This window comes from Trichechus manatus, unplaced genomic scaffold (genome assembly GCF_000243295.1).
Source record: "Trichechus manatus latirostris isolate Lorelei unplaced genomic scaffold, TriManLat1.0 scaffold00127, whole genome shotgun sequence".
Lineage (NCBI taxonomy): Eukaryota > Metazoa > Chordata > Mammalia > Sirenia > Trichechidae > Trichechus > Trichechus manatus.
The window spans coordinates 3,955,939-3,969,952 of record NW_004444063.1 but is presented as its reverse complement, the minus strand read 5'-3'; the positions used below and the strand labels follow the sequence as shown (position 1 = coordinate 3,969,952).

The window sequence follows — 14,014 nt, the reverse complement described above, 5'->3', positions numbered from 1 at the left end:
TGAGTTGGAATCAACTCAACAGCAACGGGTCTGATTTTTTTGTTTTTCTGTTTTTTTTTAAATCTTTTCGGGAGCAGATCACCAGGTGTTTCCTCCCAAGGAGCTGCTGGTGGGTTGGAACCACTGACCTTTCCTTCAGCAGCTGCGTGCTTACCCATTGTGCCACCAGGACTCCTTCATAGTTGCCCTGTGACCCAACAATTCCATGCCTGAGTATATACCTAAGAGAATTAAGAGCATATGTCTACAAAAAAATTCGTACATGAATATTCGTAGTAGCATAGCCAAAAATTGGAAACAACCCAGATGTCCATCAACTGATGAAGAGATAAAATATCCATATGCCTTAGTTATCTAGTGCTGCTATAACAGAAATACCACCAGTGGATGACTTTAACAAAGAGAAATTTATTCTCTCACAGTCTAGGAAGCTAAAAGTCCAAATTTAGGGTGCCAGCTCCAGGGGAAGGCTTTCTCTCTCTGTCGGCTCTGGGGGAAGGTCCTTGTCATAAGTCTTCTCCGATTAAGGAGCTTCTCAGCGTAGGGACCACAGGTCCAAAGGATGCCCTGTTCTCCTGGCTCTTGTTTATTGGTGGTGTGAGGTCCCCCGTCCCTCTGCTCTCTTCTTTCTTTCATATCTCAAAAGAGATTGACTCAAGATACAACCTAATCTTGTAGATTGATTCCTGCCTCCTTAACATAACTGCCTCTAATCCTGCCTCATTAACATCATAGAGACAGGATTTACAACACATAGGAAAATCACATCAGATGTCAAAATGGTGGACACAGTACGAGGTATTATGGCCTAGCCAAGGTGACACGCATTTTTGGGGGACATAATTCAGTCCGTAACACCATACAAGAGAATATTATAAGGCAGTAAAAACGAGTGGAGTACTGATAGATGTTACAGCTCAGATGGACCTTGAAAACATTATGCCAAATGAAAGGAACTAGACACAAAAGCCCATATATTATATGGTCCCATTTATAGGAAATGTCCAAAGTAGGCAAGTCCATAGAGATAGAAAGTATATTAGTAGTCGCTGGGAGCTTGAGAGTAAGGGGCTAAAGGGAAATAGGGAGTAACTGTTAATGTCTACGGGGTTACTTTTAGGGATGATGAAAGGTTCTGGAATTAGGTAGTGGTGATGGTTGGACAACTCTGAATATTCTAAAATCACTAAATTATACCCTTTAAAGGGTGAGTTTTATGTTATATGAATTACATCTTAATAAAGCTGTTATAAATTTTTTTTTAAATTATAAGTTACAAAACTTGATAATGAGCCTTATTTTTCTGTAATTGGAAACAAACAATACAGAAACATAGAAAGGGAGACCCTTGCAGTCTTCCACCACCACCCATGTTTCCATCTCAGTTTGCTTCCCTCTAAGGAAGGAAATTTAATCCCTACGCAAGAATAAATTTGAATCCTGAGAAATTCATTTGATGTGGTCAGTTAGCGTATCTTATTATTCACTTTATTTTGTAGTCCCGTTAGTAGAGGATGGTGGGAGCCTTCTTTATGAGAAACCAAACCAGATAACCAAATCCGTTGCCGCTAAGTCAGTTCCGACTCATAGTAACCTTATAGGACAGAGTAGAACTGCCCCATAGGATTTCCAAGGAGTGGCTGGTGGATTCCAACTGCCAGCCTTTTGGTTAGCATCCAGGCTCTTAACCACTGCACCACCAGGGCTCCCTTTATGAGAAAGCACTTGCTTTTTGAATGACGGCACTATTGGTGAGCTCTATGACTTCTGTGTAAAAGCTTAGCATTCTTGTGTGTCTTGTTAGTCAACATTTTTTAATGCCAAGAGTGTGTCTTTGACTGGCTTCCAAGTCAAGCAAGACAGTAAAGCAGGATTCTAAATTGTCTTTAACCTAAGAAGCAGAGGACTTGCACAAACCCAGTTTGAATCCTTACAGATAAATATTTTTTAATTGGGCTTTTTACAAGGTAGCAGACAAGAAGCAGATAAGATGCAATAAATAGCCGAATCAGTGTTCCTTTGGTGGCTCTTGGGACATATGTAGACAGTACTGGAAGAGTAGAAGAGGTGGCTTTTCTTTGTGTGTGGGGGTAGTTAATTTGAAACATCGTAAACAATTAAATTTTGTTTAAAATGAGTATTTGTTTATTCTTTCAGATGTTTTTATACCTATGCCAGAGAACTTATTAGTAAATTTAAATGAAAGTAAAGAGGTAAGGCACATTTTCCTCCCTCACATGTTTAACTGAAATATTGAAGGAATATATTTTTCAAATGAACTTTAAGTAAAAATCTGCTTTTTTTCTGTGACATTTCTCAGATGTGTAGCATTTTATATTTGGTCATAGTTAAAATTCATCAGATTGAACAGCTCTTGAGTTTGCCCTTGAGCTGATTGTTTTCAAGTCATATGTAGCAAGTTATTTGTAGTAGGGTAGAAAATAAGCCTATTCCATAAAGGAGGAAAACCTGTTTTGCCAGCTATTTGGGAAGTTGGGAGGGTTGCTGAGATAAAGCTTCTGGTCACAACATAGAAGCACATTAGCTAGGCTGCTTTCAGTGCCCTTTGCTTTTCTGATTCACAGAGTGTCATTGGGGTCAGTTCAGAAGAAACTCTTATTACCTGCCTGGAAATTGCCATGACATAATACAGTGAGAGGTGAACAGAATGTGTCTGAAGGGGGGATGTTGTCTACCCTGTACATGCATATATGCCGTAGGGGTAACATTTTAACTAGCAAGTCTATGGTCTCAGCTCTTGGCAGTGGTGGAAAGTATTTTTTTCCCGTTAACTCTCTTTATTTGTACAACCTAACTTGAATAGGTAGTTTTTTGTTTTGTAGTAATATTGCTAGTTGGCAAATTTACTGGATATTTTAGATTTTGCAAGAGGGAAGAGTTAAACTCATTTGAAATTGAAAAGAATTAAGTGTGTAGAGGTAATTGCGAAGGCCATATTTCGTGGCATTAAAATAAATCAAATCTAAACTGGGATGGTTCTTTTGGATAAATTTTGGACTTATAGTCTTGCTGGACTATTGCATGTGCAAGAATTGTAAGGCCTCAATTTTGATTTGTCTTGCTTGCCAGTTTATAATGTTGACTTAAAATGGCTTTCTCGTCATTTGACCAACTTCATTGTTTACTGTCTGTAGATTCTCTGACCATCATCATGATTCAATGTCTTGTCTATTTTATTAGTTACTGACTTACCGTGAAAAAGTTTTTTTAATTGTAACATCCTTGAGTTTTCTTGCTTTGTTTCACAAGCTTGTCCAAGATTTACTGAAAACTTTGCCACAAATGTTTAACAAGACTTTGGAGACCCAGAGCGCGTTGGGCTCTGCACTTCAGGCTGCCTTTAAGTTGATGTCCCCAACTGGTGGTCGAATGTCTGTCTTTCAAACACAACTCCCAACTCTTGGAATGGGAGCCCTGAAACCACGAGAGGAACCCAACCAAAGGTCATCTGCTAAGGTTAGAAAGTTATTAAACGTATAAGATTTATGCTGCCGCTCAGTCCCTTTGATCACAGAGCCTGTTTTTTGTGTGTGTGTATGTGTTTTCAGTTGTGGGGAGGAGAGAATTAACAAGGGAATGGGTAAAGATTTTATCTTTTATGTAAACATTCCCATCTTATTCTATTATTCTCTAACCTGATTCACCCTTCCCTTGTTTTTAGATTTTTAGCTGGCCACTAGCAATCCAACCTGTCTTTAATAGAAAAGTCTGGCAGACTAAGAGAATATGCTAGCTAGGGACAAAGTAGAACCTGGATGACCAGTTAGGAATAGTCATAATTTGGTATACTGACTGCCATGGATTGCATTTGAGCATCTTGTGTGTGTAAACTTAGAGCCTGAGACCTGTCTTTTGCAAAAAATTGTGTGAGAAAGGGTACATGCTATAATGGTGTCAGTCCTAGAGTCAGACTGCCGAAGTTCCACTGCTTATTGGATGTGTGACCTTGAATAGTTAATTAATTTCTCTGCCCCTGTTTCTTTATAAAGTGTGTATGTATATATATATACTGTGATGAATAATGATAGTACTTGTCTCTTTTAGGTTAGTTGAGAGGATTAAATAGATACTATGTCTGAATTATTTAGAACAGTTTCCAGCGTAATAAGCATTTAATAGATTTTACTTACAATAATAATGTTTATCTTCACCAATCAGGAAATTAGTATAATACATTTCTTTTTAAAATTAAAACAAAAAAAGTATAGAAAATTACTTAAGGCAGTATATGTTTCTTATCGAAAAATCAGAAAATATAACAAAGCAAAAGGATTTTGTATAATACCCAGAGACAATTACTGTCAGCAATGTAGGTATATATTTAAAATGTATGACAATTAATGATTTTAAAAAATTACTCTTTGTAATTTGTTATTAATAGGAAATACACCTGACACCATCCACTGACTTCTATAAGAAATTAGCCTTGGACTGTTCTGGTCAGCAGGTAGCTGTTGACTTATTCCTTCTCAGTGGACAGTATTCTGATTTGGCTTCTCTTGGTGAGTTCTTCCTAATGATTATTTTTCTCAAATGAATATCAAATAATATTTATATGATGGTATTCTAGGTAGGGGACAAACTAAAAGAACTTTTATTTCCTGGGAAAAGTTAGTTAATTTAGTCTGTTATAAACCTTTTAGTCTTCTATTCTAAACATTTAGTAACAGAGAAATTTCTATACTACTATTTAAAGAAATGACAATCTTTTTGACAATACCTTGGGAAGTTAAAGAAGGATTGATTCAAATACCTTGGTTACTTTGGTCCAGTAATTGTAGATAACGGCACAGTTTATAATAAGTATGCGTTCTCTTCCAGGTTGTATTTCTCGATATTCAGCGGGTAGTGTCTATTACTATCCCTCTTACCACCATCAGCACAACCCAGTCCAAGTACAGAAGCTACAGAAAGAACTGCAGAGATATCTCACTCGGAAGATTGGCTTTGAGGCAGTCATGAGGATTCGGTGTACCAAAGGTGGGGACAGTTTTTTTTTTACGTAGGAATAAATGTTGTTTGTGATACTAGAAAATATACATGTTTTTACCTAGTCTTATAACATTTGTTCTTCTAAGTTATTTTGCTAACTGAAAGAATACAATTAAGAGAAGAAACACTGTGGGGAAAAAAAACCAGGGGCTATTGTGAATATGTTAAAAAATCACTGAATTGTACACTTTTAAAAGGTGAATTTTATGGTATGTGAATTGTATCTTACTTTTTTAAAAAAGGGACCGTATCCTGAAAGAAAATAAAGCACAATGGATTTTTATTACATTTACTGAACATTAGTAGCAAGAGATCTTTTAATCTGCATCCACTATTAATACCTTGTCACAATGGTGCTTTGGAAATAGTTTGACCTTTTCAGAATGCTTATGTCCAGTTTTTTACAGGATAAACATTTTGTGGCTGCTAAATGATCATTATTCTATTATGAAAATGGGAAATTACAGTTCTTGGTTTTTCATTTCTCCACATTATCAATATGGTACTAAGTTTTCATTCGGATTTGAAAATATTAGTACTCTGTTAGCAGGTGTGAGACAATCATTTTTAAAAATGGAAAGATTATATGAAATACGTAGCCAAAAAAAAAAGATGTCAAATGATAAGGCTCTACTAACCTGTCTACTAAATGTTAAAATATATTGATCAAACCTTGTGCCGTATGAAGTCCTCTACTACTCATCAATGTAATAGAAAAACATGATTGAGTGAAACAACTAAAAAGAAAACATGTATTCTCTCTTACTTAAGATGCCAGGTAAACAAGATATTGCTACAACTTAGAATATTAAGTTGAATAACCCATAACCAGTTACTCCCCACAATAGCATTTCTGTTTGTTTTTTTAAAACCGCTTTATTGAGATATAATTCACGTATCATAAAGCTCACCCATTTAAAGTGTACAATTCAATGTTTTTTTTTTACTATATTCAAGGGTTGTACAACCATCACCATAATAAAAGTTTAGAACATTAACAATCGCTCTTCATATTCTCCCAATGCCCCTGGCTCTAGACAATCACCAATCTACTTTCTGTCTGTATGGATTTGCCTGTTCTGGATATTTCATATAATGGAATCATAGAATATGCAGTCCTTTATGACTGGCTTCTTTCACTTAGCATAATTTTTCAAAATTCTTCCATGTTGTAGCATGTATCCATACTTCATTCTTTCTACTGCCAAGTAATATTCCATTGTATGGATTTACCTCATTTTGTTTATCCGTTCATGATGGACATTTGGGTTTCTACTTTTTGGATATTATGAATAATGCTGCTATGAACATTCATGTACACATTTTTGTGTGGGCATGTTTACATTTCTCTCAGGTAACTTAGGGTCTATACCTGGGTCATATGGTAGCTCTATGTTTAAGTTTTTGAGGAACTGCCAAACTGTTTTCCATAGTGGCTGTACCATTTTCCATTCCCACCATTCCATGAGGGTTCCAATTTTTCCACATCCTCACCAATGCTTGTTATTGTCTGTCTTTTTTATTTTAGCCATCCTAAAGAATATGTAGTGGTACCTCAGTGTGGTTTTGATTTGCATTTCCCTAATGACTAAAGATGTTGAGCATCTTTTCATGTGCTTATTGGCCGTTTGTATATCTTCTTTGGAGAAACGTCTGTTCAGATTTTTTTTTTTTTTTTTTGTACTTCAGGTGAAGGCTTACAGAACAAATAGTTTCTCATGAAACAGTAGTACACATATTGTTTTATGACATTGGTTAAGAACCCCACAACATGTCAACCCTCTCCCTTCTCGACCTTTTTTTTTTTTTTTTGGTGAAAATATGCATAGCCAAAGATACACCATTTCAAAAATTTCTACGTGCACGGTTCAGTGACATCGACTACACTCTTCCAGTTGTGCTGCTATTCTCACTTTAGATGAAGGCTTACAGAACATAATAGTTTCTCATTTAACAGTACACGTGTTGCCCTATGACAATGGTTAACAACCTCACAACACATCAACACTATCCTTACTCAACCTTGGGTTCCCTATCACCAGCTTCCTTGTCCCCTTCTGCCTTCTGACCCTTGTCCCTGGACTGCTGTACCTCATTAGTCCCATTTGGTTTTACGGGGCTGTCCACTCCCAGGCTGAATGGTGAACCTCGGAGATAACTTCACCACTGAGCTAAAAGGGTGTCTGGGGGCCATTCTATTCAGATTTTTTGCCCACTAGAAAATTTAGGTTAATTGTCTTTTTATCATTGAGTTGTTAGAGTTCTTTATATATTTTTAGATACAGATCCCCTATCAGCCACATAATTTGTAAGAATATTCTCCTATTTTGTGAGTTGTCTTTTCATTTTTTTAATGGTATCCTTTGAAGCACAAAAGTTTTTAATTTTAATGATGTCTATTTATATATTTTCTTTCGTTGCTTTGCTTTTGGTGTCATATAAAAGAAACCACTTCATAATCCAAGGCTACGAAGATTAATGGCTATATTTTCTTCTAAGAGTTTTATAGTTTTGCTCTTACATGTAGCTCTTTAATCCATTTTGAGTTAATTTTTGTACTTGGTATAAAGTAGGAGTTCATTCTTTTGCAGGTATATACCCATTTGTCTCAGCAGCTTTTATTAAAAACTATTGTTTCCCTCATTGAATTGTCTGCACGAGTGTAAAAATCAATTGATCAAAAATGTGAGAGTTTATTTCTGGATTTTGAATTATATTCTGTTGATCCATATGTCTTTTCTTGTTCCGTTACCATGCTGTCTTGATTATGTTGCTTTGTAGTAAGGTCTGAAATTGGGAAGTGTGAGTCCTCCAGTTCTTCGTTTTCAAGGTGGTTTTGGCTATTCTGGTTCCCTTGAATTTCTCTCTGAATTTTAGGATCAGCTTGTTCATTTCTGCAAATAAGCCAGCTGGGATTTTGAATGGAATTGTGTTGAATCTGTAGATCAATTTGAGGAATATTGCCATCTTACCAATAGTAAGACTTATCATTCATGAGCATGGAATATCTATTTATTTAGGTCTTCTTTAACTTCTTTCAACATTTTTTGTAGTTTACAGAATATGAGTTCTGCACATCTTTTGTTAAATTTATTCTTAAGAATTTTATTCTTTATTGTTTTTGATATTATTGTAAATTTGTTTATTTCATTTTTTACTTGTTCATTGCTACTGTATAGAAATACAATTGATTTTTGTATATTAATGTTGTATTCTGAAACCTTGCTGAACTTGTAGTTCTAACAGTTTTTTTAACGTTTATGCCTTAAAGGGCACTTTTGAGCTATCCCATTCTTTCAAGATTGCCAGAACTTTTAAGACTTTTTTGTTTGGCAAGAGACAGGTTATTTTATATGCCCCTAACTTTGCATAAAGGGAGCCCTGCTGGTGCAGTGATTAAAGCTATTGACTGCCAAACAAAAGGTTGGCGGTTAGAACCCACCAGCAGCTCTGTGGGAGAAAGATGTGGCAGTTTGCTTCCATAGAGATTTACAGCCTTGGAAACCCCATGGAGCTGCTATGAGTTGGAATCAACTCAACAGCAGTGGATTTGGTTTATTTTTTTTTAACTTTGCATAAATCTGTCTTGGAAGAAGTACAGCCAGTATGTTCCTTAGAAGGGAGGATGGTGAGACTTGGTCTCACATTCTTTGCACATGTTGTCTGGAGGGACCTGTCCCTGGAGAAAGACATTATGCCTGGTAAAGTAGAAGGTCAGCGAAAAAGAGGAAGACCCTCAATGAGATGGATTGACACAGTGACTGCAACAATGGGCTTAAATGTAGCAACAGTTGTGATGATGGCACAAGACTGGGCAGTATTTTGTTCTGTTGTACGTAGGATCTCTATAAGCCAGAATTGACTCTGTGACACCTAACAACAGCAGGAACTTTGCATAAACAGTTTGGGAGTAGTACACCAATGAATCAGCCTTTGTCGTCTTCCTAGAGGGCTTAATTTAATAAAGCTTTGCAGTTAACCTATTCAGGTTTCTCTTTTTCTGTTTTATGGTAAATTCAATTACAAATCAAATACATGATCTTGGTAATGTAAAAAAAAAAAAAAAATCTTTGTTTACAAAAGCATATAAAGATATAAAAAAGATATAAAGATGTAAAGTGAAAAGATATAAAAAGCTACAAAATGAAAAGTCAAAGTTAACCCAATTTGTTCTACTCCAAAGTTTTTTATATATGTTTCAGAATTTTTCTCAGGCCTGTATAAACCTTGTATGCATATGTTTTAGCCTTAACTTTAAATTAACAAGTGGGGATCATAGCTGGCTTTTTTACCACACTATCTTGGATACCCTTCTGTATTTGTATATATAAACCTACGTACTTCTTTTTTTTCTGATTTTTGTTTTAAAGTTGGTTTTTATTTCACAGGTAAAATATGCATCTGTCCTTCTTACAAAAAATAAAAACATTATCAGTAAAGCTAAAGTCCTCTTGTACCACTTGTACAAACACTTTTACTCCATGTGTCCCACCGTTGTTATGTAGTCACTGTAACCACTTTGGTGTATATCAGACTTTTCTGTGTGTTTACATACTTATGTACATATCTATGGAAAATATGTAATATGGTATATTTGCATAATTAACATATATTTTTACTCAATAAGTCTTAAAGAGCCATTAATTTTAGTACAAATAGATCTATCTCATTCTTTTTAATTTCTTTCTAGTATTCAGTATAATTCATAAATCACAATTTGGTTATTTTCCTACTGATAGGCTTTGAGGTATTCGTGATGTATTTTGCTCTGACAAGCAGTACTGCTTAAAAACTTTGCTCATATAAATTTGGCACTTGTATTAGTATATCTGTAGGTTAAAATCTTAGGTATAGAATTGGTAGGGCCAAAGTAAACACTCATTTAGAATTTTCGTAGATACTGCCAAATTATCCTCCAGTAGTTTTTTTGAAGATTATACCCCTACCTTCAATGAAAAAGATATGTATTATCTCTCACTCTCACTAAATACTGTGTATTATGTAAGGTTTTTACTCTTTGTCAGTCTGACAAGTGACCAGGATAAAGTGTAAATATCCACGTGTAGGTGTATATATAAATCATTTTGATAACGTTTTCTCTTTTAGGTCTTTCCATTCATACTTTCCATGGGAACTTCTTTGTTCGGTCAACAGACTTACTGTCTTTGCCCAATGTAAACCCAGATGCTGGGTATGCAGTACAGATGTCAGTAGAAGAGAGTCTTACTGACACTCAGCTGGTTTCTTTCCAGTCAGCACTGTTGTATACATCCAGCAAAGGTAAGTTTTTGATGTGGTTATGTATTCCATGGCCTATGATTAACTCCCTCTTTTCTTGGTAGAAGGTTAGCGAAAACGAAGGAAACCCTCAGTGAGATGAATTGCCACAATAGTTCCAACAGTTGGCTCAAACATACCAACAATCATGAAGATGGCTTAGGACCAGACAGTTTTTCGTTCTGTTATACATAAGGTTGCCAAGAGTTGTAGCCAACTCGATGGCAACTAACAACAACTCATTTTTATTAAACCAATAGAGTAGTCCTAATCATAGCACTGTATTGCTGCTCTTGGTAAAGCCAAGATGTTTGGTGTTAATTTTCCTAAATCATTTTATTTATTCATTTATTTAACACATATTTATTGAGAGTCTACTATGTGTCAGTTAGTCATATAGGTTCTGTGATACAGCAGTTAATAAAACTGAATAAAAAATCCCTGTCCTCACCATGGTCTCAGGGAACATCTAGCTCAATTGGCATAACACAGTTTATAAAGACAATGTTCTACATTCTACCTTGGTGAGTAGCGTCTGGAGTCTTAAAAGCCTGTGAGCGGCCATCTAAGATACTCCACTGGTCTCATCCCTTCGGGAGCAAGGGAGAATGAAGAGAACAGGATACAAGGAAAAGATTAGTCCGAAGGACTAATTGACCACAGCTACCAAGGCCTCCACCGGACTGAGTCCAGTACAGCTAGATGGTGCCCGGCTACCACCACTGACTGCTCTGAGCAGGATCACAACAGAGGGTTCTGGGCAGAGCTGGAGAAGGATGTAGAACATAATTCTAACTTGCACAAAAAATACCAGATTTACTGGCCTAAAGGAGACTGGAGAAACCCCAAGAGTATGGCCCCCAGACACCCTTTTATTTTTAGCTCAGTGGTGAAGTTATCTCCGAGGTTCACGGTTCAGCCTGGGAATGGACAGCCCCGTAAAACCAGATGGGACTAATGAGGTACAGGAGTCCAGTGACAAGGGCCAGAAGGCAGAAGGGGACAAGGAAGCTGGTGATAGGGAACCCAAGGTTGAGTAAGGATAGTGTTGCTGTGTTGTGAGATTGTTAACCATCATCATAGGGCAATGTTTGTAGTAACTGTTAAATGAGAAACTATTTTGTTCTGTAAGCCTTCATCTTAAGTGAGAATAACTGCACAATTCGAAGAGCGTAGTCCATGTCACTGAACTGTGCATGTAGAAATTTTTGAAATGGTGTATCTTTGGCTATGTGTATTTTCACCAAACAAAAAAAGAGGTTGAGAAGTTATAGGGTTGATATGTTGTGGGGTTGTTAACCAGTGTTATAAAACAACATGTGTACTTCTGTTTCATGAGAAACTATTTGTTCTGTAAGCCTTCACCTGAAGTACAATTTAAAAAAAAAAAAAAAAACCTATTGCCATTGAGTTGATTCCGATTCATAGTAACCATGTGTGTGTGTATGGGGTAACTATGAATATATATATATATTCTGTGTTTAGACACCATTTTTTGTTTGTGAAAGAACAGCTCAGTCCCTTTTCTGCTCATTGATTTTTCTTGTTAACATTTAAAAAAACTAATGTATAATTTACATATAGTAAAATCCACCATTTTTAGTGTAATGTTCTACAAGTCTGACAAACTCATATATTGTGTAACCACCAGTCGAGGTATCACAGTCCGTTCCATCACCCTCAAAATTTCCCCGTGTCCCTTTGTAGTTAACACCTCTCCCATCCTGAACCCCTGAAAACCACTGATCTGTTTTCTGACCCTGTGGTTTTCTAATAATGTCATATAAATGGAATCATATAGTATGTAGCCTTTTAAATTTAGCTTCTTTCACTTAGCATAGTGATTCGAAATTCATCCATGTTGTTACATCTACCAGTAGTTTTGTTCCTTTTTATTCCTGAGTAGTATTTCATTGTATCCAGTTTGTTTATCCATTTTCCAGATGGATTGTTCTAGTTTATGACAGTTTGAAATATAGCCACTATAAAGGGTACAGGTTTTTGTGTGAAGATAAGTTTTCATTTCACTTGGTAAATACTTAGGAGTGGGGTTACTGGGTTGCATGGTAAGTATATGTTTTATTTTACAAGAAACTGCCAAACTGTTTTCAAAACTAGCTGTACCATTTTGCATTCCTACCAGCATTATATCAGAGTTGCAACTACGCTGCATCCTTACCAACACTTGATTTTGTCAGGCTGTTCAGTTTTTTTTGTTTGTTTTTCATTTGACTGTTTTGGTTATCACCATTTTAATAATTGTGTAGTGATACCGCTTTGTGGTTTTAATTTGTATTTTTCTAATAACTGTCGACATCTTTTCATCTATTCATTTGCCATCTTTATATATTTTGTGTTGTTCAAATCTTTGCTTGTTTTCAAAAAAATGGGTTCTTGTTGACTTTTTAACTAGATATTGGTGGATAAATCACTCTTTTGTCCTTGACCTTTATGGAACACATTAGCTGCTTGTGTAGTTTTTGGTTTTGTCATTCAAGCACATTATTATTTTAAAAGTAGATGCTATCTTTTATATATTGCAAAATTATAATTTTCATATAATGAAAATATACTTATTATTGAATGTTAAGAGGTACCAAAAAATAGAGAAGATATAAAACCCAATACCCAGTGTTTTTTTTTTTGTAATTAGAATTACGCTATGTAATTGTATAAACTGTTTTTATACACTACTGTGTAGACATTCCCCATAGTCTTATATTTTCTTCAAAAACATGAGCTTTAACAATTGTAAAACATTCGACCATAGTTTTAATTTCCATATTGCCAGAAACTTAGGTTATTTTTAATATTTTGCTTTTGTGAAAAAATGTGATTATAATTAGTATCCTTCTGCATAAACCTTTGTGTCATTCCTAATGATTCCTCTGAGATGGATTCCTGGAAACAGAAATATATGGTATAGGAGTCAACTGTTTAGAAAAATCTTGGTATTGCCAAGTTGCTTTTCAGAAAGATTTTACCAGTTTGTGTTCCTTCCCATCAGCAGTATGTTAAAGCGTCCTTTTCATTGCAGCCTCTGATTGTGTGTGTATGTGTGTGCATATGTGTGTGTAGTTGTGGTTGCCAATATGATAGGTCAGACATTTTATCTTTTTCTTTTAGTCATCATCAGTGTTTTTATGTAGAAGTTCTATAAAAAATGTCACCCATTTTTTGCAGATATTGTTTCTTCTCTTTAAAAGTAGTTTGTATGAGCTCCTCATATATACATTTTCATTAGTCTTCATGTGTCAATTTAGTTGTTGCGTGGGTATCATCTCTAGTTTTACTGCGTGTTCTTTTTCTTTGGTGTTCAGTGTCTCGCTTATTAGAATTTTTAAAAAGTTTATGATACTTGAAGATTCTCAAAGGTTTTAGTTTTTGTTTTTTTGTATGTATTGATTTTTGTTCTTGTTAATAATTATGAAAGAGAAAGCATAGTGACTATGTAGTGTATTTCTTTAAAAAAAATTTCTGTGTTTAAAGAGAAAAGTATCATTTTTCTATACTTTAGATATCAAAACAGGCTATAGAACACATTTTGGAGTAGGATAGTGTCTTAGTCATCTAGTGCTGCTGTAACAGAAATACCACAAGTGGATGGTTTTAACGAAGAGAAGTTTATTTCCTTACAGTAAAGTAGGCTAAAAGTCCAAATTCAGGGCATCAGCTCCAGGGGAAGTCTTTCTCTCTCTGTTGGCCTTCTCATCAGTGTTCCCCC

At 35.5% G+C, this 14,014-nt stretch overlaps 1 protein-coding gene across 3 annotated transcripts in view; it reads left to right on the top strand.

Annotated features, from left to right (window-relative positions):
• The window catches only part of SEC24A (SEC24 homolog A, COPII coat complex component), an 82,333-nt gene that overhangs the window by 47,750 nt on the left and 20,569 nt on the right, over positions 1-14,014 (top strand). The window contains exons 12-16 of one of the 3 annotated variants that reach the window (XM_004384711.2): positions 2,158-2,213; positions 3,271-3,477; positions 4,403-4,523; positions 4,843-5,001; positions 10,120-10,293. In XM_004384711.2, coding sequence (XP_004384768.1) covers positions 2,158-2,213; positions 3,271-3,477; positions 4,403-4,523; positions 4,843-5,001; positions 10,120-10,293 — 717 coding nt within the window. Of the gene's footprint in view, positions 1-2,157; positions 2,214-2,585; positions 2,883-3,270; positions 3,478-4,402; positions 4,524-4,842; positions 5,002-10,119; positions 10,294-14,014 lie in introns of those variants that run through there. The other 2 variants (XM_023738978.1, XM_023738977.1) reach the window with 2 other exon arrangements.